At 41.6% G+C, this 27424-nt stretch overlaps 1 protein-coding gene across 1 annotated transcript in view; it reads left to right on the top strand.

Annotated features, from left to right (window-relative positions):
- Positions 1–27424, top strand: part of LOC115162606 (MAM domain-containing glycosylphosphatidylinositol anchor protein 1-like) — a 367347-nt gene that overhangs the window by 156652 nt on the left and 183271 nt on the right. The window contains exon 5 of the mRNA XM_029714070.1: positions 12225–12421. Coding sequence (XP_029569930.1) covers positions 12225–12421 — 197 coding nt within the window. The remainder of the gene's footprint in view (positions 1–12224; positions 12422–27424) is intronic.

Below are 27424 nucleotides of genomic sequence, written 5' to 3'. Positions count from 1 at the left end.
AATGTTACCCCCCTGAGCAGGCAGGCTAACTATGATGAATGACTTAAGCCTTAATTAAGAGCACTAACTGTTGTTCACACATGCTGGTTTTAATCATCCACCTGCCTTGAACTCAAAAAGAAAGAAAAATAACTTCTTGGCAAAGAGCAATTTCTCAAACAAGAATTTTGCAAGGACTGTCTGGGAGTGGTCTGAGTGGGGAGGGTAAAACTGAAACCAGTTGTTATTGGCATTTCAAACACTCTTTCGTATTGATCTATTACAGGTCCAATGCAGCTGTTTTTATCTACATATCAAATCATTTCTGGTTAGCAATTAAGTACCTTACCGTGATTGTTTTTTACTTGTCGTGTTTTATGTTTTTGTAAGGAGCCCAGGAAGAATAGCTGATATTTGGCAAAAGATAATGGGGATCCGAATAAACCAACAAATCAATAAACCAAAACAGGCTGAAAAATCAGGCAGTCTTTTCTTTTTTTGTGTGTAATTTTTACCCCCTTTTCGTGATTACGATCTTGTCTTATTGCTGCAACTCCCCAACGGGCTCGGAAGAGGCAAAGGTCGAGTCATGCGTCCTCCGAAACATGACCAGCCAAACCGCGCTTCTTAACACCCACTCGCTTAACCCAGAATCACCAATTTGTCGGAGGAAACACTGTTCAACAGAGACCGAAGTCAGCCTACAGGCGCCCAGCCCACCATAAGGAGTTGCTAGCCAAGGAAAGCCCTCCGGCCAACGCTGGGCCAATTGTGCGCCACCCTATGGGTCTCCCGGTCACAGCTGGTAATGAACCCCAGGCTGTAGTGATGCCGCAACATCGCGATGCAGTGCCTTAGACCACTTCGCCACTCGGGAGGCTCAGGCAGTCTCTTCAAACAGCTCTTACACTAAAAGAGCATTATCATAATTTTAACAACTTCACAGGACTATTCCAACCTCGTGTGAAATATACAGTACATATAAAACACAGGAACATCATGTTTTGACTGCACTGGGGCTTTAACGTCTTTTTGCGTAAAATACTTATTTACCTGGTTGAAACAGAGCCTGTTTGGTTGTAAACTGTGTTTATGATGTCTTCTCAAACAGAAAACTTGTTTACAACCAGAAAATGATCAGATTTTCCCACTTGGGTAAAATCAACTTTAATTACTTATTCATTTTTAGAAGTCATATCACAGTAGGTTAAACTGTTTATTTGTATTTTTTTATTTCACCTTTATTTAACCAGGTAGGCTAGTTGAGAACAAGTTCTCATTTACAACTGCGACCTGGCCAAGATAAAGCAAAGCAGTGCGACACAAAAAACAACACAGAGTTACACATGGAATAAACAAGTCAATAATACAACAGAAAAAGTCTATATATAGTGTGTGCAAATGAGGTAGGATAAGAGAGGTGAGGCAATAAATAGGCCATAGTGGCAAATAATTACAATATAGCAATTAAACACTGGAGTGAAAGATAGCCTGGCTCCTCTCTAGGTTTCTTCCTAGGTTCTGGCCTTTCTAGAGAGTTTTTCCTAGCCACTGTGCTTCTACACCTGAATTGCTTGCTGTTTGGGGTTTTAGGCTGGGTTTCTGTACAGCACTTTGTGACATCAGCTGATTGTAGAAGAGCTTTATAAATACATTTGATTGATTGTGCAGAAGATGAATGTGCAAGTAGAGATACTGCAGTGCAAAGGAGCAAAATAAATAAATAACAGTATGGGGATGAGGTAGTTGTATGGGCTATTTACAGATGGGCTATGTACAGGTGCAGTGATCTGTGAGGTGCTCTGACAGCTGGTGCTTAAAGTTAGTGAGGGAGATATGAGACTCCAGCTTCAGTGATTTTTGCAGTTCGTTCCAGTCATTGACAGCAGAGAACTGGAAGGAAACGCAGCCAAAGGAAGAATTGGCTTTGGGGGTCACCAGTGAAATATACCTGCTGGAGCGCGTGCTACGGGTGGGTGCTGCTATGGTGACCAGTGAGCTGAGATAAGGCGGGGCTTTACCTAGCAAAGACTTATAGATGACCTGGAGCCAGTGGGTTTGGCGACGAATATGAAACAAGGGCCAGCCAACAAGAGCGTACAGGCCACAGTGGTGGGTAGTATATGGGGCTTTGGTGACAAAACTGTAGGGTGGTATATAATGAAAACAGGACAGAGGAAGGTCAGGAAAGGGGCAAACAAGAGTAAAAGCTAGCTAGCTAAGAAGACAAGTGGATGTTACTTACCTAACAATTCCATTGTAACCCATTGGAAGAAGAATGCATACTCGCACACTGTGAATGCTCCCGCAGTTTTATGAAGTGCAACATTTTATAAAGTGCAACATTTTGACCCAAATGTCTTTATTTCCTTAATTTCACTGACAGCGCAGAAGTTGTATGCAAATCCAGATGCTTGAAGTAGTATGCACATTTTGACCAAAGGGTCTTTATGTATCCTATCTAGATGTGTGTACTACATCTGAATTGGTAACCCTGAACATTGGCCCTGTTAAAGTACGCTGGAAATGCACCCTTTGTTTGTGACAGCTTGTCCTCTGGCTGTTCTTGTGACAATAGTGATCATTACTTTTTAAAGCCGTTACACTTGCATAGCCTATTTCTCTCCAAAATTGCTTATTTGTCCAACAAACCTATTGCTCTTACTGTATAGTCACAGAAAAAAACCTGGGTTGTGTTGACGAGGCACAAAACACACAATGCAAGAGGCATATAAACAATTTTCATTGTTTATGTTGCAAAACTGTTTACATTGTGACCTACTGAGCATGATCCAGGCAAACATGGCCTCTGCTACCCTCTCTACCCTTCCCCCCTCCCGCTCCGCTTCTATTGGTAGCCCCTTGGCGTATTGGCGTTGCCCACTTCGCCCCGCTCTGTGTGGTCACTCTGAAAAGCACCCAGACAGCCCTCTTTTTTCCTTGGCCAGGGCTCCCTCAGAGCCCCAGACAAGGGGAGGTTTCCTTTGATTCATGGCCAACACTGGGGACCGCTGCTGGGGTAGCTGTTCTAGCATGTGCCCTGGTCTTTGTTTTGCTCATAGAGGTGCTGTCAGAATGGATTGGAGGCACTAACTAGACTGCTTTTATGTTGCTGTTTGGTGACGGATGCTGGGGTTCAAAGGGACCTGTGGTTTTAAAGATAGGGGTTCTGCTGCAGAAAATGAGTGCTTATGTGTGTGTTGTGGTTGAAACGGTATAGGAGCATTGTGTACTGTATCCATAAGGGTTTGTGTAGAGGGGAGAGAGAGAGAAAAATGGTGAGAAAGTTAAAAGGGAGAGAGAATGAGGTCATCGACAGTCAGGCTTAGGTTCAGACTCTTTGTTCCCCTTTCCATCCTCCTCTTTCCCCTGATCACAGGGGTAGGGGGCAGAGAAGTGGACATTTGGGTTCAGCATCACATTTTCAGAGGCTCGGAAAAGCTGATGATCCTGGCTTTGTTAATGTCCCAAGTCTCCCCCTTCTCTCAGATCCTTCCAGCGACACTCCACAATACAGGGCACACCCACACACACACACAGGACATCACAGATAGGACATCACAGATGTGCCCCGGACTCAGAGGCGCAGGCAGGAAGCAGGGATTATGGAAACGCCATTAAAGTCATACCTCTGTACATGAACTCTGCTTATTCCCAGCGTAGGTACGGACATACTGTAGTCGCTTGTAAGGACTCATGCGCAAAGACATGAGAATGCACAGACACACAATAACATTCTTGCTCACCGACACACATCACTCTCACTCAGATCCACACTGCATTCTAACACACACACACACACACACACACACACACACACACACACACACACACACACACACACACAAAGTATACTCACCATGGATAAATACACTTACAAGACACACATCACTCTCACTCAGATCCGCACCTCATTCTGACACACACAGACACACACATACAGTTGAAGTCGAAAGTTTACATACACCTTAGCCAAATACATTTAAACTCAGTTTTCACAATTCCTGATATTTAATCCTAGTAAGAATTCCCTGTCTTAGGTCAGTTAGGATCACCACTTTATTTAAGAATGTGAAATGTCAGAATAATAGTAGAGATAATGATTTATTTCAGCTTTTATTTCTTTCATCACATTCCCAGTGGGTCAGAAGTTTACATACACTCAATTGCCTTTAAATTGTTTAACTTGGGTCAAACATTTCGGGTAGCCTTCCACAAGCTTCCCACAATAAGTTGGGTGAGTTTTGGCCCATTCCTCCTGACAGAGCTGGTGTAACTGAATCAGGTTTGTAGGCCTCCTTGCTCGCACAAGCTTTTTCAGTTCTGCCCACACATTTTCTATAGGATTGAGGTTCAGGGCTTTGTGATGGCCACTCCAATACCTTGACTTCGTTGTCCTTAAGCTATTTTGCCACAACGTTGGAAGTATGCTTGGGGTCATTGTCCATTTGGAAGACCAATTTGCGACGAAGCTTTAACTTCCTGACTGATGTCTTGAGATGTTGATTCAATATATTGTGGTGGTTTATTTCTGTATTATCAAATTAGGAGAGACAAACTTATCACACAAGTCAGAGTTATACTTAAACTACATCTTTAATAATAAGAGCTTTGCAATAGCAATGACTTGTCAACGATTCACCATTTTCTAATGATCCGTTGAGAGTGGCAAAACAAAAGTACAAAGGTCTTTTATAGCCAAGATACACCCCTTTCAACCTACATGACGAACAACAGATACATAGAATGGTCACAAGGTTAAGATTTGTATGAAAGATATCTATAATACATAGCAGACAACAGTTTTCATTGTATAGACCAGTGTCTGGCCCTCCTACTCCAAACTGGAACCATCTCTCCCTTGTACGGTATAGAACAAAACATTAACTCACGTTCTCTGGAACGCTCTTTAGGTTTTATCACCCAAAGAGATCGTAAATCTCCTCTGTCAGTGTTATCTCATAGAGGCCCATCCTCAGTAAAACACACACATAATAGTTAACTTCTCTAAGATAGGGGGCAGTATTTTGACGTCCGGATGAAAGGCGTGCCCAAATTAAACTGCCTGCTTCTCGGGCCCAGAAGGTAGGATATGCATATTATTAGTAGATTTGGATAGAAAACACTCAGTTTCTAAAACTGTTTGAATGATGTCTGTGAGTATAACAGAACTCAAATGGCAGGCAAAACCTGATAAAAAATCCAACCAGGAAGTCACTTGTAGTTATTCTATCTAATCCCTATCAAAACTACAGTGTCTGTGGGGTCATTTTGCACTTCCTAAGGCTTCCGTTGGCTGTCAACAGCCTTTAGAAACGTATTTAATTTAACCTCTTACATCTAGACGTTCCGCTAGCGGAACACCTGCTCCAATATCCAATGATGGGCGTGGCGCGAAATACAAACTCCTCTAAAATCCGAAAAATTAAATTTTTCAACAATATGACTATTTTACACCATTTTAAAGACAAGACTCTCCTTTATCTAACCACACTGTCCGATTTCAAAAAGGCTTTACAGCGAAAGCAAAACATTAGATTATGTCAGCAGAGTACCCAGCCAGAAATAATCAGACACCCATTTTTCAAGCTAGCATATAATGTCACAAAAACAAAACCACAGCTAAATGCAGCACTAACCTTTGATGATCTTCATCAGATGACAACCCTAGGACATTATGTTATACAATGCATGCATGTTTTGTTCAATCAAGTTCATATTTATATCAAAAACAAACTTTTTTACATTAGCATGTGACGTAGATACAGAACTCCTCTATGCACTCGATATGTCCGATTTTAAAATAGCTTTTCGGTGAAAGCACATTTTGCAATATTCTCAGAAGATAGCCCGGCATCACAGGGCTAGCTATTTAGACACCCAGCAAGTTTAGCCTTCAAGTTTAGCCTTCAGGGCAAAACATGGTCAGAGAGGGCGCTTCCTGTTTGGAAGCTAATAATTATATGCATATTCTAGTTTCTGGGCAGGAGTAATAATCAGATTAAATCGGGTACGTTTTTTATCCGGCTGTGAAAATACTGCCCCCTATCCATAACAGGTTTTAATGCGTCTCCTGTTACTGGGCAGAGAATAGGAGCTCAATCAATCAGTGGATTGCCTGGGACCAGTGAGTTGTTTACTGCGCAGGCACACTGGCGTGCCGCTTCTTCTTTTTCCTCTGTAATGAATACGCTATGGTCAGGTTGGAATATTATCAAAGTTTTATGTTAAAAAGACCCTAATGATTGATTGTAAACATCGTTTGACATGTTTCTACTAACGGTAATGGAACTGTTTGACTTTTCGTCTCTGGTTTTGCGCTCTTGCGTTATGCCTTTGGATTAGTGATCTGAACGCGCGAACAAAACGGAGGTATTTGGACATAAATATGGAGTATTTCGAACAAAAATTACATTTCTTGTGGAAGTAGGAGTCCTGGGAGTGCATTCCGACGAAGATCAGCAAAGGTAAGGGAAGATTTATAATACTAATTCTGAGTTTAGTTGAATCCAGAACTTGGCGGGTAACTGTATAGCTTGCTTTGATGGCTGAGCTCTGTACTCAGAATATTGAAAAATGTGCTTTCGCAGTAAAGCTATTTTAAAATCTGACACAGCGGTTGCATTAACCTGTTAAGGCTAGGGGGCAGTATTTACACGGCCGGATAAAAAACGTACCCGATTTAATCTGGTTACTACTCCTGCCCAGTCTTGAACGCACGAACAAAACGCCGCTGTTGGAACATAACTATGGATTATTTTGTACCAAACCAACATTTGTTATTGAAGTAGAAGTCCTGGGAGTGCATTCTGACGAAGAACAGGAAAGGTAATCAAACTTTTCTAATAGTAAATCGGAGTTTGGTGAAGGCTAAACTTGCTGGGTGTCTAAATAGCTAGCCCTGTGATGCCGGGCTATCTACTTAGAATATTGCAAAATGTGCTTTCACCGAAAAGCTATTTTAAAATCGGACATATCGAGTGCATAGAGTTCTGTATCTATAATTCTTAAAATAATTGTTATGCTTTTTGTGAACGTTTATCGTGAGTAATTTAGTAAATTGTTAGTAAATTCGCCGGAAGTTTTTGGTGGGTATGCTATTTCTGAACGTCACATGCTAATGTAAAAAGCTGGTTTTTGATATAAATATGAACTTGATTGAACAAAACATGCATGTATTGTATAACATAATGTCCTAGGTGTGTCATCTGATGAAGATCATCAAAGGTTAGTGCTGCATTTAGCTGTGGTTTTGGTTTTTGTGACATATATGCTTGCTTTGAAAATGGCTGTGTGATTATTTTTGGCAGGGTACTCTCCTGACATAATCTAATGTTTTGCTTTCGCTATAAAGCATTTTTGAAATCGGACATTGTGGTTAGATTAATAAATCTTCTTAGGGCTAGGCTAGGTGAAATTGGAGGGCACCCAATTCAATTAAATAATCATAAAAATTATGGATATTAAACATCTAGGTACATACAAATGTCTTATATCGGTTAAAAGGTTAAATTCTTGTTAATCTAACTGCATTGTCCGATTTACAATAGGCTTTACAGCGAAAGCATGCCATGCGATTGTTTGAGGACGGCGCCCCACATCAAAATATTTTTCAACCAGCACAGGCTTTGTAAAATCACAAATAGCGATTAAATATTCACCTACTTTTTTAAAATCTTCCTCTGATTTGCAATCCAAAGCGTCCCAGCTACAACATGCGTGGTCGTTTTGTTAGATAAAATCCTTCTTTATATCCCAAAAAGTCTGTTTAGTTGGCGCCATTGATTTGAGTAATTCACTCATTAAACATGCAGAGCAAGGAATCCAAAAAGCTACCGCTGAACTTTGTTAAAACAAGTCAAAATACGTTTCTATTTAATCCTCAGGTACCGTAAAATGTAATTAAACAATAATATTTCATACGGAAAGAAGTATGTTCAATAGGAAAGTAAAATGAGAAGTTGCGTGTCCTCTTCGTTGCGCGCACACAGACTGATTTCCAACTCTGACTCCCAGTACCAAAACTCAAAATTCTCTCTCTTTTGGGAAGAAACAAGCCTGAAACCTTGAACAAAGACTGTTGACATCTAGTGGAAGCCATAGGAATTGCGATCTGGGAGCTGGAACTACATATGACATATAGCTTTCCATTGTAAGAGCATTGGTCCTCAAAACAATATCAATTGTGTTATAGTCTCATACATTATTTTAACATTTCTACAATCTATCTTCAAAGTGTTTTCTATCCAAGGGTACCAAGTATATGCATATCGTGCCTTCTGGACCTGTTTAACAGGCATTTTACTTTGGGCACGTAGGTCAGAGAGGAAGTGGAGAAAATAAACCCTAGCCAGAATAATTAAGAAGTAAAGAAATTCCACAAATTAACTTTTAACAAAGCACATCTGTTAAATGAAATGCATTCCAGGTGACTACCTCATGAAGCTGGTTGAGAGAATACCAAGAGTATGCAAAGCTGTCATCAAGGCAAAGGGTGGCTACTTTGAAGAATCTCAAATATAAAACATATTTTGATTTGTTAAAAACTTTTTTGGTTACTATATATAGTCATGTCCAAAAGTTTTCAGAATGACACAAATATTAATTTCCACAAAGTTTGCTGCTTCAATGTCTTTAGATATTTTTGTCAGATGTTACTATGGAATATTGAAGTTTAATTACAAGTATTTCATTAGTGTCAAAGGCTTTTATTGACAATTACATGAAGTTGATGCAGAGTCAATATTTGCAGTGTTGACTCTTCTTTTTCAAGACCTCTGCAATCTGCCCTGGCATGCTGTCAATTAACTTCTGGGCCACATCCTGACTGATGGCAGTCCATTCTTGCATAATCAATGCTTGGAGTTTGTCAGAATTTGTGGGTTGTTTGTTTGTCCACCCGTCTCTTGAGGATTGACCACAAGTTCTCAATGGGATTAAGGTCTGGGGAGTTTCCTGGCCACGGACCCAAAATATCGATGTTTTGTTCCCCGAGCCACTTAGTTATCAATTTTGCCTTATGGCAAGGTGCTCCATCATGCTGGGAAAGGCCTTGTTCGTCACCAAACTGTTCCTGGATGGTTGGGAGAATTTGGAGGATGTGTTGGTACCATTCTTTATTCATGGCTGTGTTCTTAGGCAAAATTGTGAGTGAGCCCACTCCCTTGGCTGAGAAGCAACCCCACACATGAATGGAACTTTCGTGGGTGCCCTGAAGCCTTCTTCACAACAATTGAACCGCTCTCCTTGAAGTTCTTGATGATTCGATAAATGGTTGATTTAGGTGCAATCTTACTGGCAGCAATATCCTTGCCTGTGAAGCCCTTTTTGTGCAAAGCAATGATAACGGCACGTGTTTCCTTGCAGGCAACCATGGTTGACAGAGGAAGAACAATGATTCCAAGCACCGTCCTCCTTTGGAAGCTTCCGGTCTGTTATTCAAACTCAATCAGCATGACAGAGTGATCTCCAGCCTTGTCCTCGTCAACACTCATACCTGTGTTAACCTGTTTGGGATAGGGGGCAGTATTGAGAATTTTGGAAAAAATATGTGCCCATTTTTAACTGCCTCCTACACCAACTCAGAAGCTAGAATATGCATATTATTATTATATTATCAGGTTTGGATAGAAAACACTGAATTTTCTAAAACTGTTTGAATGGTGTCTGTGAGTATAACAGAACTCCTATGGCAGGCAAAAACCTGACAAGGTTTCAAGCAGGAAGTACCCTGTCTGACAAGGAGTCGTGCGTCTTGCATCTGTTTATTGAAAAGTAAGGATCTTAGCTGTAACGTGACAATTCCCAGGGCTCCGATAGGCTCTCAGAACCCGGGAAATACCTGAAGGTTGACGAGGCAGCCTCAGGCTGAAACACATTATCGCCTTTGGCAAGTGGCGGCTCAGAGGACCTTTGAATGAGGCGCATGCACGATTCGCTCCTGAGGAGAAATTTTATTCGGCTGTTTAGGCTCAATGCATATTCCCGGTCGGAATATTATCACTTTTCTACGAGATAAATGGCATAAAAATTGGTTTTAAACAGCGGTTGACATGCTTCGAAGTACAGTAATGGAATATTTAGAAATTTTTTGTCACGCCAATGCGCCATGCGCGAGACCGTGATGTTGCATTCTGATAGTGTCTAGAACTCACGAACAAAACGTCGCTGTTTGGATATAACGATGGATTATTTGGGACCAAACCAACATTTGTTATTGAAGTAGAAGTCCTGGCAGTGTATTCTGACGAAGAACAAGCAAGGTAAGAACATTTTTCTTATAGGAAATGTGATTTTGGAGGAGGCAGACCTGGATGGGTGTCTAAATAGCTAGCCCTGTGATGCCGGGCTATGTACTTAGATTATTGCAAAATGTGCTTCATCCGAAAAGCTATTTTAAAATCGGACATATCGAGTGCATAGAGGAGTAATGTATCTATAATTCTTAAAATAATTGTTATGCTTTTTGTGAACGTTTATCGTGAGTAATTTAGCAAACTGTTAGTAAATTCCCCGGAAGTTTGCGGGGGTTATGCTTTTTCTGAACGTCACATGCTAATGTAAAAAGCTGTTTTTTGATATAAATATGAACTTGATTGAACAGACATGCATGTATTGTATAACACAATGTCCTAGGTGTGTCATCTGATGAAGATCATAAAAGGTTAGTGCTGCATTTAGCTGTGGTTTGGGTTTATGTGACATGATATGCTAGCTTGAAAAATGGGTGTCTGATTATTTCTGGCTGGGCACTCTGCTGACATAATCTAATGTTTTGCTTTCGTTGTAAAGCCTTTTTGAAATCGGACAGTGGGGTTAGATTAACGAGATTCTTGTCTTTAAATAGCTGTAAAATAGTCATATGTTTGAGAAATTGAAGTAATAGTATTTCTAACGATTCAAAAATCGAGCCACTGGATTTCAGTGGCTGTTACGTAGGTGGGACGAGTTCGTCCCACATGCGCCAGAGAGGTTAATGAGAGAATCACTGACATGATGTCAGCTGGTCCTTTTGTGGCAGGGCTGAAATGCAGTGGAAATGTTTTTTGGGGATTCAGTTCATTTGCATGTCAAAGAGGGATTTTGCAATTAATTGCAATTCATCTGATCACTCTTCATAACATTCCGGAGTATATGCAAATTGCCATCATACAAACTGAGGCAGCAGACTTTGTGTCATTCTCAAAACTTTTGGCCACGACTGTATGTGTTATTTCATAGTTTTGATGTTTTCACTATTATTTTACAATAATAAAAATAAAGAAAAAACCTTCAATGAGTAGGTGTGTAAAAACTTATGACTGGTACTGTGTATGCATGTAATTGTATTTCGTTTTATTCTCATATTATTGTATAAACCCTGAAAATGTCATGTTGATAGGACATTCATTTCTTGAGATATTTTAATTTGTGTTTGTTAATCTTAGTCCTCCTGTGTCATTTTTGGAAAAGGCTTTGCAATTGACCTTTTGACCCCAAATTCCTTTCCGTAGAAGCCTTTGTGTAGAAAGATGAGTTCGGGGACAGGATGTGTGTGCGTGTCTGTGTGCGTGTGAGATATAGAGAAGGAGAGAGTGAGAGGAATGGAAAGAAAGAAAGAGAGAAAATCTACTTGTGGATTGTGTACTGTACTGTTCCATTTCTCCTTGAAAGAAGAGAAGCCTTCTAACAAGACTATCTTTTCTGGGGTAGTCGTCTAAAAGAGACAATTTAGCATGGCTCTTTTCCTATAATTGTGCTATTTTCATAATAACAGTGAGTAGTCGGCTAATCAACTAGTCTCAATCAGCCTTCAGCCTTATCAAGTTGTATTTCGTGTTTAAATGTGCTTCTATCTTTATCTCTTAGTCACAATAGAATAGAGGGCTGCTCCTAAATAACACAACAAGGAAGCCACAAGTGCCTGAGTCACGTAGACACACACACACACACACACAGTTCCCTGCTGAATCTACAGTGCCTATCGTAAGTATTCATCCCCTTTGGATTTCTTGACATTTATGTGGGATTAAAATGGATTTGGGCAGGCAAACCTTTAGTGTAGATATTTTCCTGATTCATTTGTGGAGTGTCTCAGTGTGGTGTAAGGTACAGTAGGTGAAGGCTGTGTGCACTACAGATGTCTAACCATTGTGAGGAAGGTCCCCTCATAGTCTATAAAATATGATTGTTGGAATTTAGTATAGTTTTGGATGAACGTATTCTTGATATTGATGAAGTGCATCTGTGTGTGTGTGTGTGTCCAGACCTCGACAAACCAGTTCTGACGGTGCACCAGACCATCAGCGATGTGCGCGGAAGCTACTACCAGGAGAAGACGGTGTTCCTCCGCTGTACCGTCAACTCCAACCCCCCGGCCCGCTTCATCTGGAAACGAGGCACCACTCCCATAGAGCAGAGCAAGGATCAAGGAGTGGACATCTACGAACCGCTATACACACAGGTACTGTACGAGGACCACCAACACACATTTACACTCTTAAGCTACTAGCATTGTACCCCATGCAACAGATCAAGGATAACAGACCCACAACCCATAGATTAGTATATGCGCAGGCTCACTACACACACACACACACAAATTAACCGCAACAAAGAAAGGATAACTGAGTGGACATCTACACTCTAAAAAATGCTGGGTTAAAAACAACCCAATTTAAATGCTGGACTGAACACACACTGGGTTATTTTGACCCAGCCAGTTGGGTTGCGTTAATAACACAGCATGTTGGGTTGTTTGGATCACCCAAACATGGTTTAATTTTATCCAGGTCACCCATGATACAATGTCGGGAGATGACGTGGAAATTGGCTACTAGGGGTAACAGTGAGCATTGTTACCTTCAAGTAGGTTTCAGTTTTTGCTAGGGCAGCGTTTCGCAAACTCGGCCCTCGGGACCCCAAGGCATGCACTTAGATTTTTTGGCCCTAACATTACACAGCTGATTCAAATGATCAAAGCTTGATGATTAGTTGATTATTTGAATCAGCTGTGTATTGCTGGGGCAAAACCAAAACGTGCACCCCGTGCACCTGCACTATGGTGTTGTGGATGGGAATGGGGGATGGATGTAAGCATTTGCCTCTGATTCCAGAGGTTGCAAGTTCAAATCCAGCGATAGGAAGTTGTTTTTGATATTTTTTTTTAAATCTATCCCAAATCTTAATCCATATTGCATAGGCTCTTGGGGAACTCATAAAATTCTGTAAGCCTAATTAAAGCTTCAAAAGTGTAGTTGTTTAACCTTAACGTGTGATAACAATACAACGGAACAGATGAACTGGAATGACATTTACTCTCACGCGTGGCCAAAAAATAACTATCTGAAAGCCATGCCCCTACTAAGCCACGCCTCCATTATTTTGAGCTGACCCACTGGGTCATATCTCAATAACCCAGCATGCATAACACAGCACCCAGCATCAATTACCCAGCAATTTTTAAAGAAATCAACCCAACTAAAAGGTGCTGCATGTTCAATCCAATGTCTGCATTGGCCATGCAGCATATACAGTGATACGGACTCTGCAGAAGTCAGAATCATACTTCTTTTGTTTTTCCGGAGCAGCGCAGAGCTCTTGAGCAGAGCTGTTGTGAAGGAAGTTGTCAAGGAAGTGAGTTTGTGTTTATACAAGACCTCCCGCCCCCACCTACCGTCAACCAATCATGTCAATGTGGCGCTATATAGAGCTATGCTGAGCCATACGCATTGTTACAAAACTTGGGAGGCGCACGGCGATGCGGTACAGAGCTCAAATTGGCCTTTGGAGGCTCCGCAATTGTGTCACACCCTCCATACGGAGACTCTGACCACATTTTCGGATCAACCATAAATTGGCTTTCAGTGATCCAACACCTGAAACCCAGCAGTTGGGTCAACCAAATTTTTTAGAGTGTACACAAGCATCTGAGTTCCTCAAGCGCCTACGCATACCCCATTGTTGGGATAGTTGCCACTTTGTTACAATACGTACATATTAATGTTATATTAAAACATGTAATGTGAACAATTTTCATTTGCAGTGTAGAAACTTAAAGTCCTGAACAGTCAATGTTCAGTTCATGGTTTTCATGAAATGTGATGATATTTGCATGAAACCAGATCAAAGTATGATGACCAAAGTATGAAGAATGACTGTTGCTTCCACATTGATAAAGTTTGTTCATAAAGTTACTGGTCCCCTCCCTCATGTCAAAAACTTGGATTCATTATTAGAGGGATAGGGTCACATCACCCTAACGCTCTTATTTTAATACACCAATGGTAACATGATATTCTCTTACTGAATTTAAATAAGTACTGTCTTCAAATCAAACTTTGTCACATGCGCCGAATACAACATGTGTACACCTTACCGTGAAATGCTTACTTACAAGCCGTTAACAAACAGCGCAGTTCAAGAAAGAGTTAAGAAACTATTTACCAAATAAACTAAATTAAAAATGTATAAAAAGTAACACAATAAAATATCAATAACGAGGCTATGTACAGGGGGTACCAGTACCGAGTCAATGTGCGGGGGTACAGGTTAGTCAAAGTTATTTGTACATGTAGGTAGGGGTGAAGTGACTATGCATAGATAAAATACAGCGAGTAGCAGCAGTGTAAAAAACAAATGGGGGGGTGTCAATGTAAATAATCCAGTGGACATTTGATTAATTGTTCAGCAGTCTTATGTCTTGGGGGTAGAAGCTGTTAAGGTGCCTTTTGGTCCTAGACTTGGCGCTCCGGTACCGCTTGCCATGCAGTAGCAGAGATGTTGGTCTTGTAACCAACATCTAAGAAGGTGTGTTTGTAGAGGGGCGTGGTTTGTACAGCTAGATAGCTACTGGTGCCAAAATCTGACGCAGTTGTCATATCAACACATCAATCAATGCTGGTGTGTACCATGTTACAAGAGACATGCCAAATGGGAGATGTATAAAATGGAATTATCATCATTGAAGCAACTTTGTGTATCACCAAATTTGCTTGAGATGATGTTACTGCTCACTGCATCCAAGTTTCTTGACATACATATACTCGGAAGTTTACATACACCTTAGCCAAATACATTTAAACTCAGTTTTTCACAATTCCTGACATTTAATCCTAGTAAAAATAGGATCACCACTTTATTTTAACTGGGCAAGTCAGTTAAGAACAAATTCTTATTTACAATGACGGCCTACCCTGACCAAACCTATACCCGACGACGCTGGACCAATTGTGCGCCGCCTTATTGGATCAATCAATCAATGTGCATGCAAAAACACATATTGAAAAAATATATAATAAATCTACCTACAATAGAGGATGCTGGGTAATATGATAATGATGAGAGTGGTTTTTGAGAGTGTGTGATGATTGTACCAAACATTTTCATACTTTATTCCCAATGCTGCCTGTTCCACCTGTCTATGCCTTGTTGTGCATCCCAAAAGGCACCCTATTTTCTATATAGTGCACTACTTTTGACCAGAGTGCTATGTGCCCAGGTCAAAAGTAGTGAAAGTGAGTAGGGTGCTATTTGGAAAGCAACCTTGTCTGACTGAGTGGGATTCTTCGTGTTTCATTCTTCCACTGTTGTAGTGTGGGAAGAGCCACTCTGGCTAATTGCTCTCTCAGGGTGGCGCTTTTTAGCAGACCATGTAGCTTCTTAAATGAAGGAGAATGAAGGAGAACACAGGAAACAATGCTAGATGCTAGAGAATGGTGTACTGACTGACTCAGAGCATAATGGTTGCCTGTGAGTGTGTCTATGAGAGAGAGTGTGTGTGTTTATGTGTGTTTATGTGTATGAGTGAGAGAGTCAGAGTGTGCGTGAGCATGTGAGTCAGAGTGTGCGTGAGCATGTGTGTGTTCATGCGTGTGTAAACCATGGCCATGAACGGTCGTCCAAACATTGAGCTGTTCGCAGTGAGTATTATCTGTGACTAGCTGTCTATAAGCATCGAGTCACACTGTACTAACTGCTATAGTCCCTGTTCGAGTGGTTGAACTTTGAGCTCCAATTTGGGGTAGATGGGCTAAACAATGGACAATTCCTCAGCTATGTTGTTGGATGCTAGTCAATTGTTGTTCTACCGCAACATATTCCACATTGGTGCCTCGTGCTTTGAGACTAAAAGCTCAGCTTTGACAGTATGTGTGTTTTTTGGTGTTTTTAATCTGTGTAAAATTGTGTATGTGTGTGTGTTGGTTCTTCTCACTTGTTGTGACATGTTCCACATCCCCGTGAGGACAAAGGCTATTTTAAACACAGGGGTTAGGTTTAAGGTTATGGTTAAAATTAAGGTTAGAGTTAGAATTAGGGTTAGGGTAAGGGGTTAGTGGTTAGGTTTAGGAGTTATGGTTACGGGTTAAGGTTCAAGGTTAGGGAAATAGGATTTTGAATGGAAATAAATATTAGATCCCTATGAGGATAGAAGAACAAAACATGTGTGTGTGTGCTCAAGGATGAACATATCACATGGAACATGTGTTTGGTTATGTACTTGGTATGTTCTATTATTTTATCCTTGCTCTACTCTGTGTGTTATTTTGAGACTGTGTTAGTGTGTGTGCACATACTTGTGTGTATGTTTCACAGATGTCAACTGCATTATCCTTGCTCTATCCAATGGGATGTGATAACTGAGCATGTATATGTTTGTGTGTAGGCCCATGCCTGTGAGTCTGTATCCATGAGCAGTTCTATGGGTTGTAGGGAATTTGAAGTGTTAACGTGTGTATGCATGGTGTATAAGCTGTGTGTTACTCTCATACATACAATACCTGTGTGTAGAGCAGCTCATACACCCCAAAAAACGATGTGTTAAAAACAACCCAATTTGGGTTATATGGTAACTCGGCTCTGGGTAAATATTGGACAGAACACACACTGGGTTATTTTTACCCAGCCAGTTGGGTTGTTTGAATTACCCAAAATGGGTTAATTTAACATCAGCTGGGTTTTTATTCACTTTTTTTGAATGTAATACAAATGTTATTTTCAGGAGGAGTGGCCTATTAGAGGCTTGGGTTTCAGATAATTATTTTTGGCCACCAGTGGGAGTAAATGTCATTCCTGTTCATCAAGTTAACACTTAAAGCAGCCATTTCAACTGCTCATACATTATATTTACTTATTACTCTTCCATTGTTTTAAGTCATGCCACCCTCTGTCCTTGACCTTTCCTAAATAAGTCTATATAACACACTGTTTGTGTTAGAATCTGAATATAACAAACAGAACTGGAGTTATAACCAGTTTTAGGAGGGCATGTCATTTTTTTTTATGGTTTTCTCCCGTTGCCCCTCCTCCCAACAGTAGGACCTACTCCGCTCCTTCCGACAGTTGAAAGTGCAGTGCCCAGCTGATGATCACCCCGATAATTTCCTTAAATCTGAACCGAAACGAATTAAGTAAAGTATGATGGGGAGAATGGGTCAGTTGATGAGCGAAGGTAAGCGAACGATGCATAATTATGTAAACTCCAATTGTGAATTAAGAACAGGGCGGCCATTGTTTTAATCCATTCTAATTATAGGCCTAATCTTAAAATGGTATGTACCCTGGATCAGTCCACCGTAACAAAGCAATCTTATCAGTCTACTCTGACCCTAGTTGGAGAAGTTGGAGTTGGCTAAACAGTGAGAGTGTGTGTAATTGTACATGCTGAGCAGCTTTCAATATCTGGGAAAATATCCGCAGCAGGAGAGTGTTGTAGAATGTGGTGATGAGGCTTGTGGAACCTTACATTGGCAAGGGGAGAAATGTCACGATGGATAACTTCTTCACTTCACTGTCATTGGCAAACAAGTTGCTTGCAAAGAAAACAAGTCTGGCCGACACCATGAACAAAGTGAGAAGGGAGCTCAATCCCTATTCGCAAAATAAGGCACATGCACAGCTATTGTTCTCCACAACGGTCCTGAAGAATGACAAGACAACAGGACACAACAAAGAGAAAGCCGAATACTATTACAGACTACAACCAAGCAAAGATATGTGGAAGTGTGACAAGCAAGTGAAAGTTACAAACACTGTCAAATATTTGGAGGGTTAACAGCTAAATGAAATCCAACTGATGCTATTGTGTGAAGATGCACACAGGTATGAACTGACAACAATTTACTATTTTTTGACTGCTGTCATATCAACACTTATGCTTATTATAATGCCACTATTGCTTTTGTGCCGAGTTTCACTATTTATCAAGGCCAAGTGGCGCTTATAATGATGTTTAGGCTACTGATGTTTTCATAATTTGACCGCATGTCTTTTGACCGTGCTTGGTGGTTGTGGTATTTTTAAAATTTATTTTGTCATTATAAAAATAAGGTGCTACCATGTTCGAACATGTATGCTTTCTGTTTCATAGTTCTAACAAAGGCACTCCACTAATAAAATTTATTGAACACTTTAATGTTTGTGTTTTCAGTGTTTTTTTTGTTTTTACATATAGCCTACAGTAACATAAACAAATGAAAATGCTATTGTGTTATTTGAAATAAAATAAAAATCATATTCTAACGTTACCCAAGGCCTTCATAAACACAACCAAATGATTATATTTGTGATAGCTTATATGACATATACAATATAGCATGTTGCAATCAGAAAGTTAGTTAGCTTGAAAGGGGGTCCATCAAGACCCAAGTTTGAAAAGACAGGCTGAGTGGTGTTAATGGTCCCAAACAGTCATTCTGATTCCCTTGTAAAATTGCGTTTTGAGACTAAAATATACCCCATAATATTTTTTGGGGGATAGAAATGCTCACACTTTTTTCAAAAAGTACTTTTTCTCTCATGGATAACTACCAGGAAGTTTCAATGGACAAGTTCAGTGGGCGGGGAGCTTATATTAATTTGCTTGCCTGGACTGACGACTCTTTGAAAACCTACAGTTGAAGTCAGAAGATAACATACACTTAGGTTGGAGTCATTAAAACTTGTTTTTCAACCACTCCACAAATTTCTTGTTAATTAACAAACTATAGTTTTGGCAAGTCAGTTAGGACATCTACTTTGTGCATGACACAAGTCCTTTTTCCAACAATTGTTTACAGACAGATTATTTCACTTATAATTCACTCTATCACAATTCCAGTGGGTCAGAAGTTTACATACTAAGTTGACTGTGCCTTTAAAAAACTTGAAAATTCCAGAAAATTATGTTATGGCTTTAGAAACTTCTGATAGGCTAATTGACATCATTTTAGTCAATGGGAGGTGTACCTGTGGATGAATTTCAAGGCCTACCTTCAAACTCAGTGCCTCTTTGCTTGACATCATGGGAAAATCAAAAAGAAACCAGCAAAGACCATCCTTGGGAGCAATTTCCAAATGCTTGAAGGTACCACGTTCATCTGTACAAACAATAGTATGCAAGTATAAACACCATGGGACCACACAGCCATCATACCGCTCAGGAAGGAGACACATTCTGTCTCCTAGACATGAACATACTTTTTTCTCCCCAATTTCATGGTATTCAATTGTTAGTCGTTACTGTCTTGTCTCATCGCTACGACTCCCGCACGGACTCGGGAGAGGCGAAGGTCGAGAGCCTTGCGTCTTCCAAAACAACCCAACCAAGCCGCACTGTTTCTTAACACAGCGCGCATCCTACCCGGAAGCCAGCCGCACCAATGTGTCGGAGGAAACACCGTACACCTAGCGACCTGGTCAGCGTGCACTGCGCCTGGCCCGCCACAGGAGTTGCTAGTGCGCGATGAGACAAGGATATCCCTACCGGCCAAACCCTCCCTAACCCGGACAACACTAGGCCAATTGTGCGCCGCCCCATGGGCATCCCCGTTGCGGCCGGCTGCGACAGAGCCTGGGCTCGAACCCAGAGTCTCTGGTGGCACAGCTAGCACTGCGATGCAGTGCCTTAGACCACTGCGCCACCCAGGAGGCCCAGATGAATGTACTTTTGTGCGAAAAGTGCAAATCAATCCCAGAACAACAGCAAAGGACCTTGTGAAGATGCTGGAGGAAACAGGTACAAAAGTATCCATATCCACAGTAAAAACGAGTCCTACATCGACATAACCTGAAAGACGGCTCAGCAAGGAAGAAGCCACTGCTCCAAAACCACCATAAAAAAGCCAGACTACAGTTTGCAACTGCCCATGGGGACAAAGAACATACTTTTTGGAGAAATGTCCTCTGGTCTGATGAAACAAAAATAGAACTGTTTGGCCATAATGACAATTGTTATGTTTGGAGGAAAAAGGGGGACGCTTGCAAGCTGAAGAACACCATCCCAACCGTGAAGCACGGGGGTGGTAGCATCATGTTGTGGGGGTGCTTTGCTGCAGGAGGGACTGGTGCACTTCACAAAATAGATGTCGTCATGAAGCAGGAAAATTATGTGGATATATTGAAGCAACATCTCAAGACATCAGTCAGGAAGTTAAAGCTTGGTCGCAAATGGGTCTTCCAAATGGACAATGACGACTAGCATAATTCCAAAGTTGTGGCAAAATGGCTTAAGAACAACAAAGTCAAGGTATTGGAGTGGCCATCACAAAGCCCTGACCTCAATCCTATAGAAAATTTGTGGGCAGAACTGAAAAAGTGTGTGTGCGCAAGGAGGCCTACACACCTGACTCAGTTACACCAGATCTGTCAGGAGGAATGGGCCAAAATTCATCAAACTTATTGTGGGAAGTTTGTGGAAGGCTACCCGAAACGTTTGACCCAAGTTAATCAGTTTAATGGCAATGCTACCAAATACTAATTGACTGTATGTAAACTTCTGACCCACTGGGAATGTGATGAAAGAAATAAAAGCTGAAATAAATCATTCTCTCTACTATTATTCTGACATTTCACATTCTTAAATAAAGGTTATCTTGTGCTACACAGAGATAAATAACATGCATTTTTCTAAATTAATCCAATCTGTTGGTAGTTACTTATTGCACCCATTATTGAGATGTTCCCGTATAGATGGTTTAGGCAGTCTCATAAAAAAAAAAATCCACATTCATTCAAAATGCAGGTGATTAAAAGTTATCCTATCCTAATTCTGGCTGGATTCCAATAGGAATTACATTGCAAGCCAGCATAATGTGACTTGCCAGATGTGGCCTGCAAACCAGGAGTTTCAGACCACTGTGTTGGGATAAGACTAGGCTGTCTGATTATGGTCTTATGATAAATGTAATGTATTGTCATGAAGAGTTCCATTTCAATGAAAAAATATTCACCTAAATATTCTGAGCATTGTTCCTGAAAAGTATTTTGGCTAACTACCAGGAAGTTTGAAAAGACAGGCTGAGTGGGCGGGGAACTTATATTCATCTTGACTGACAGTTCTTTGAATGCCTACCTCAAGCAACTTGAATGCAGTGAGCAGTTTTGTAGTAAAATCATCTGAAGCAAATTTGGTGATACACAAAGCAATTCACACAACATTGAAATTGCATCAATGATTATATATAGGCTTGTTCTAAGATGGCGTAGCAGTCAGATGTCTTTGTCCTCGTCTTGTCCCGTGTATATATCTTTTTTCTTCGAATATCTTTTTCATATTTTTCCTAAACCTCAACTTCAATATACTCTCCTGCAACCCGCCTCACCCAATGTGGTATGGATCTGCTATTTTCAAAAGTATTTTTCTTTACTTTCGAACCAGAATCCCCCAACAGAAGCTAGCCAGCTAACTAGCTACTAGCTAGTAGTCAGCTAACCACTGCTAGCGGTCATCAGCTAACCTCTAGCTCGGAAATCTCTCACCAGTTTGCGCAACGCGATTCAAACCAGAGCATACCGGACTTATTTTCTCTCCATAATCCCGGATTCCTACCGCAAGCTCTGAACCTTTTCACCTGGATCATCGCAGCTAGCTGTAATCTGAGTTACTACTCCTGGCTAACGTCTCTGTCTCGAAGCAAGCACCAATTAGTGTGGAGCTAGCCTATGCTAGGCCCATCTCCTGGCTAGCTGAAAAGGTCCATCAGCCACTCCTTGTGCTACAATACCTATTTTGCCAATTGGCCTAGACCCCTTTCACGACATGAAGCCCTGCTAATCCATCACGACTGGACTACCGACGTAATCTGCCCGAGGGATCTTTTTGCAACAGGCCCCTCCCTCGCGACGTCCCCTGAATCCCCATCTGCTAGCCTGCTAGCCGCGGCCCGCTAGCTGTCTGGAGCATATCGGACTGTTAGGTCTATAGGCCAATTTTCTTTGGCCACTATACCTATTTTACCAATTGGACTGGGCATCTTTACTACACGGAACCCTACTAATCTATCACAGCGAGGCTCCGCACGAGGAGGCTACAACAGACTTCTTCCGTCGCGAAGTACCTCTAAGACCCTTCTGCTAGCTTGCTAGCCCCGGCCTGCTAGCTGTCTGAATCGCCGTGTCTCCAGCCAGCCCAACCACTCACTGGACCCCTATGATCACTTGGCTACGCATGCCTCTCCCTAATGTCAATATGCCTTGTCCATTACTGTTCTGGTTAGTGTTTGTCTTATTTCACTGTAGAGCTTCTAGCCCTGCTCAATACGCCTTAGCTAACCCTTCAGTTCCTCCTCCCACACATGCGGTGACATCACCTGGTTTAGATGATGTTTCTAGAGACAATATCTCTCTCATCATCACTCTATGCTTAGGTTTACCTCCATTGTATTCACATCCTACCATACCTTTGTCTGTACATTATGCCTTGAATCTATTCTATCGCGCCCAGAAACATACTCCTTTTACTCTCTGTTCCAAACGTATGAGACGACCAGTTCTTATAGCCTTTAGCCGTACCCTTATCCTACTCCCCCTCTGTTCCTCTGGTGATGTAGAGGTTAATCCAGGTCCAGCAGTGCCTTGCTCCACTCCCATTCCCCAGGCACTCTCATTTATTGACTTCTGTAACCGTAAAAGCCTTGGTGTCATGCATGTTAACATTAGAAGCCTCCTCCCCAAGTTTGTTTTATTCACTGCCATAGCACACTCTGCCAACCCTGATGTCATAGCCGTGTCTGAATCCTGCCTTAGGAAGACCACCAAAAACCCTGAAATGTCCATCCCTAACTATAACATTTTCCGAGAAGATAGAACTACCAAAGGGGGCGGAGTGGCAATCTACTGCAGAGATTCTGCAGTTCTGTCATACTATCCAGGTCTGTGCCCAAACAATTCGAGCTTCTACTTCTAAAAATCCACCTTTCCAGAAACAAGTCTCTCACCGTTGCCGCTTGCTATATACCACCCTTTGCCCCCAGCTGTGCCCTGGACACCATATGTGAATTGATTGCCCCCCATCTATCTTCAGAGCTTGTGCTGCTAGGTGACCTAAACTGGGACATGCTTAACACCCCGGCCATCCTACAATCTAAGAGTGATGCCCTCAATCTCACACAAATTATCAATGAACCTACCAGGTACAACCCAAATCCCGTAAACACAGGCACCCTCATAGATATCATCCTAACCAACTTGCCCTCCAAATACACCTCTGCTGTCTTCATCCAAGATCTCAGCCATCACTGCCTCATTGCCTGCATCCATAATGGGTCTGCGGTCAAACGACCACCCCTCATCACTGTCAAACACTCCCTAAAATACTTCAGCGAGCAGGCCTTTCTAATCGACCTGGCCTGGGTATCCTGGAATGATATTGACCTCATCCCGTAAATAGAGGATGCCTGGCTGTTCTTTAAAAGTGCCTTCCTCACCATCTTAAATAAGCATGCCCCATTCAAAAAATGTAGAACCAGGAACAGATATAGCCCTTGGTTCACTCCAAACCTGACTGCCCTTGACCAGCATAAAAACATCCTGTGGCGTACTGCATTAGCATCGAATAGCCCCAGTGTTATGCAACTTTTCAATGAAGTTAGGAACCAATATACACAAGCATTTAGGGAAGCTAAGGCTAGCTTTTTCAAACAGAAATTTGCATCCTGTAGCACAAACTCAAAAAAGTTCCGGGACACTGCAAAGTCCATGGAGAATAAGAGCACCTCCTCCCAGCTGCCCACTGCACTGAGGCTAGGAAACACTGTCACAACCGATAAATCCACGATAATTGAGAATTTCAATGAGCATTTTTCTACGGCTGGCCATGCTTTCCACCTGGCTACCCCCTACCCCGGTCAACTACCCTGCACCCCCCACAGCAACACGCCCAAGCCTTCCCCATTTCTCCTTCACCCAAATCCAGATAGCTGATGTTCTGAAAGACCTGCAAAATCTGGACCCCTACAAATCAGCCGGGCTAGACAATCTGGACCCTCTCTTTCTAAAATGATTGTTGCAACCCCTATTACTAGCCTGTTCAATCTCTCTTTTGTATCGTCTGAGATCCCCAAAGATTGGAACGCTGCCGCGCTCATCCCCCTCTTCAAAGGGGGAGACACTCTAGACCCAAACTGCTACAGACCTACTCTATAATCATCCTACCCTGCCTTTTAAAGGTCTTTGAAAGCCAAGTTAACAAACAGATCACCGACCATTTCGAATCCCACTGTACCTTCTCCGCTATGCACTCTGGCTTCCGAGTTGGTCATGGGTGCACCTCAGCCACGCTCAAGGTTCTAAACGATATCATATCTGCCATCGATAAGAGACAATACTGTGCAGCCGTATTCATCAACCTAGCCAAGGCTTTCGACTCTGTCAATTACCATATTCTTGTCGGCAGACTCAACAGCCTTGGTTTATCAAATGACTGCCTCGCCTGGTTCACCAACTACTTCTCTGATAGAGTTCAGTGTGTCAAATCGGAGGGACTGTTGTCCGGACCTCTGGCAGTCTCTATGGGGTTGCCACAGGGTTCAATTCTCAGGCCGACTCTCTTCTCTGTATACATCAATGATGTCGCTCTTGCTGCTGGTGATTCTCTGATCCACCTCTACTCAGACGACACCATTCTGTATACCTCTGGCCCCTCTTTGGACACTGTGCTAACTAACCTCCAGATGAGATTCAATGCCATTACAACTCTCCTTCCGTGGCCTCCAACAGCTCTTAAATGCAAGTAAAACTAAATGCATGCTCTTCAACCGATCGCTTCCCGCACCTGCCCGCTGGTCCAGCATCACTACTCTGGACGGTTCTGACCTAGAATATGTGGACAACTACAAATACATAGGTGTCTGGTTAGACGGTAAACTCTCCTTCCAGACTCACATAAAGCATCTCCCATCCAAAATGAAATCTAGAATTGGCTCCTATTTCGCAAACAAAGCATCCTTCACTAACGCTGCCAAACATACCCTTGTAAAACTGACTATCCTATCAATCCTAAACTTCGGTGATGTGATTTACAAAATAGCCTCCAACACTCTACTGAACAAATTGGATGCAGTCTATTACAGTGCATCTGTTTTGTCACCAAAGCCCCATATACTACCCACCACTGCGACCTGTATGCTCTTGTTGGCTGGCCCTCGCTTCATACTCGTCACCAAACCCACTGCCTCCAGGTCATCTACAAGTCTTTGCTAGGTAAAACCCCGCCTTATCTCAGTTCACTGGTCACCATAGCATCACCCACCCGCAGCACGCACTCCAGCAGGTATATTTCACTGGTCACCCCCAAAGCCAATTCCTCTTTTGGCCGCCTTTCCTTCCAGTTCTCTGCTGCCAATGACTGGAATGAACTTTAAAAATTGCTGAATCTGGAGACTCTTATCTCCCTCACTAACTTCAAGCACCAGCTGTCAGAGCAGCTCACAGATCGTTGCACCTGTACATAGCCCATCTGTAAATAGCTCACCCAACTACCTCATCTCCATACTGTATTTATTTATGTTGCTCCTTTGCACTGCAGTATCTCTACTTGCACATTCATCTTCTGCACATCTATCACTTCAGTGTTTAATTGCTATATCGTAATTACCTCGCCACTATGGCCTATTTTATTGCCTTACCTCCCTTATCTTACCTTATTTGCACACACTGTGTATATACTTCTTTTTTTATCTACTCTATTATTGACTGTATGTTTGTTTATTCCATGTGTAACTCTGTATTGTTGTATGTGGCGAACTGCTTTGCTTTATCTTGGCCAGGTCAGAGTTGTAAATGAGAACTTGTTCTCAACTAGCCTACCTGGTTAAATAAAGGTTAAATCAAATCAAATAAAAAAAAATATATACTGTATATTTTTTATACATCTCCTGTTTGGCGTGTCTCTTGTGATGCGGTTCACATCAGCACTGACGGATGTGTTGACTTGACAACTGCGTCTGAGTTTTAATCATACCTTCTCCCCTTCTTTTCCATGCTGGCTGAAGACCTAGCTAGCCATTAACTAACACCAGACATGGATGAAAAGGGAAACATAAGTATCTTTGCCATAGATGAATAGTGTAAACTTTTAATCATATTTGCTGACACCCTCCAGTCAAATTTTGGCACCAGTAGGATAGCTCTAGCTATATAAACCATGCCTCTTTGGAAACATGCCTTCTCCGATGTTGCACCTTAAAATGGCCAATAATGTACCTTAGGGGACAAGATAGTATAGGTACAAAAGCGTACCTTTGGAAGACTTTCTTGCTTATTGCTGCCTTTCACAGTTTGGAAAGTGCATTGCACACTTGTTCACAAAAAACCTATATACAGTACATGTTCCACTATCCCTAACACACCCCACCACCCCTTACAACTTTGGCCCCTTACAGTACTTATTTAAATTAGGTAAGAGAATATCATGTTACCATTGGTGTATTAAAATGAGAGAGTTAGGGTAATGTCACCCTATCCCCTTAATAATGAATTAAAACATTTGACATGAGGGAGGGGACAAGTAACTTTATGATCAAACTTTAGCAATGTACTGTAGAAGCAACAGTCATTTTTCTTACTTTGGTCGTCATACACACTAAGGAGAGGGAGAGTTCATTGTTCTTCCTCAGAACTCTCACCACCGTAAATTCTTACCCAGCTGACAGTTTTTAGTACTCTGAGATTAGGGAAACCTGGAGGGTCCAAGCTAGGTCAGGTAAACCACAGTTTAACAGTTCTTTATGTTTACTTAAACACACAGACCTCCATTTCTCTTTTATCCTCAACACTTTAGTTACTCTTGCTACAGGCTATATATATATCCATGCTTCATAACTTCTAATTAACAAGGGATTATTAATTAATTTACCTTTATTAGATAATTCTCTTATCATTCCACCCTTAAATGATTGAACAATACTTTGATAATCAAACGCCATATGGAAACACTGATAATCACACGCTATATGTAAACACTATTGTGATACAAGAGTTAACAAAACCAATACATGTATATACATCCGATACTCATCAATGACTGTCCTGGGCCTATTTCCAATTATGACACTTCGATTCAGGATTTTCATCATAATTATCATTTAAGGAACAGTTCATCTAAACATTGAAAATGGTTTCATAATACATTGTCTCCTCATGGTTAAAATAAACCGAGCCTTCTTCCTGGCCTGGAGGCCTGTATTCGTCCTCCCACTGGTCGGAGCTTGGA

The sequence above is a fragment of the Salmo trutta genome, chromosome 25 (assembly GCF_901001165.1).
Source record: "Salmo trutta chromosome 25, fSalTru1.1, whole genome shotgun sequence".
Taxonomy (NCBI): Eukaryota; Metazoa; Chordata; class Actinopteri; order Salmoniformes; family Salmonidae; genus Salmo; species Salmo trutta.
This window is presented reverse-complemented; position numbering and strand designations above follow the sequence as displayed.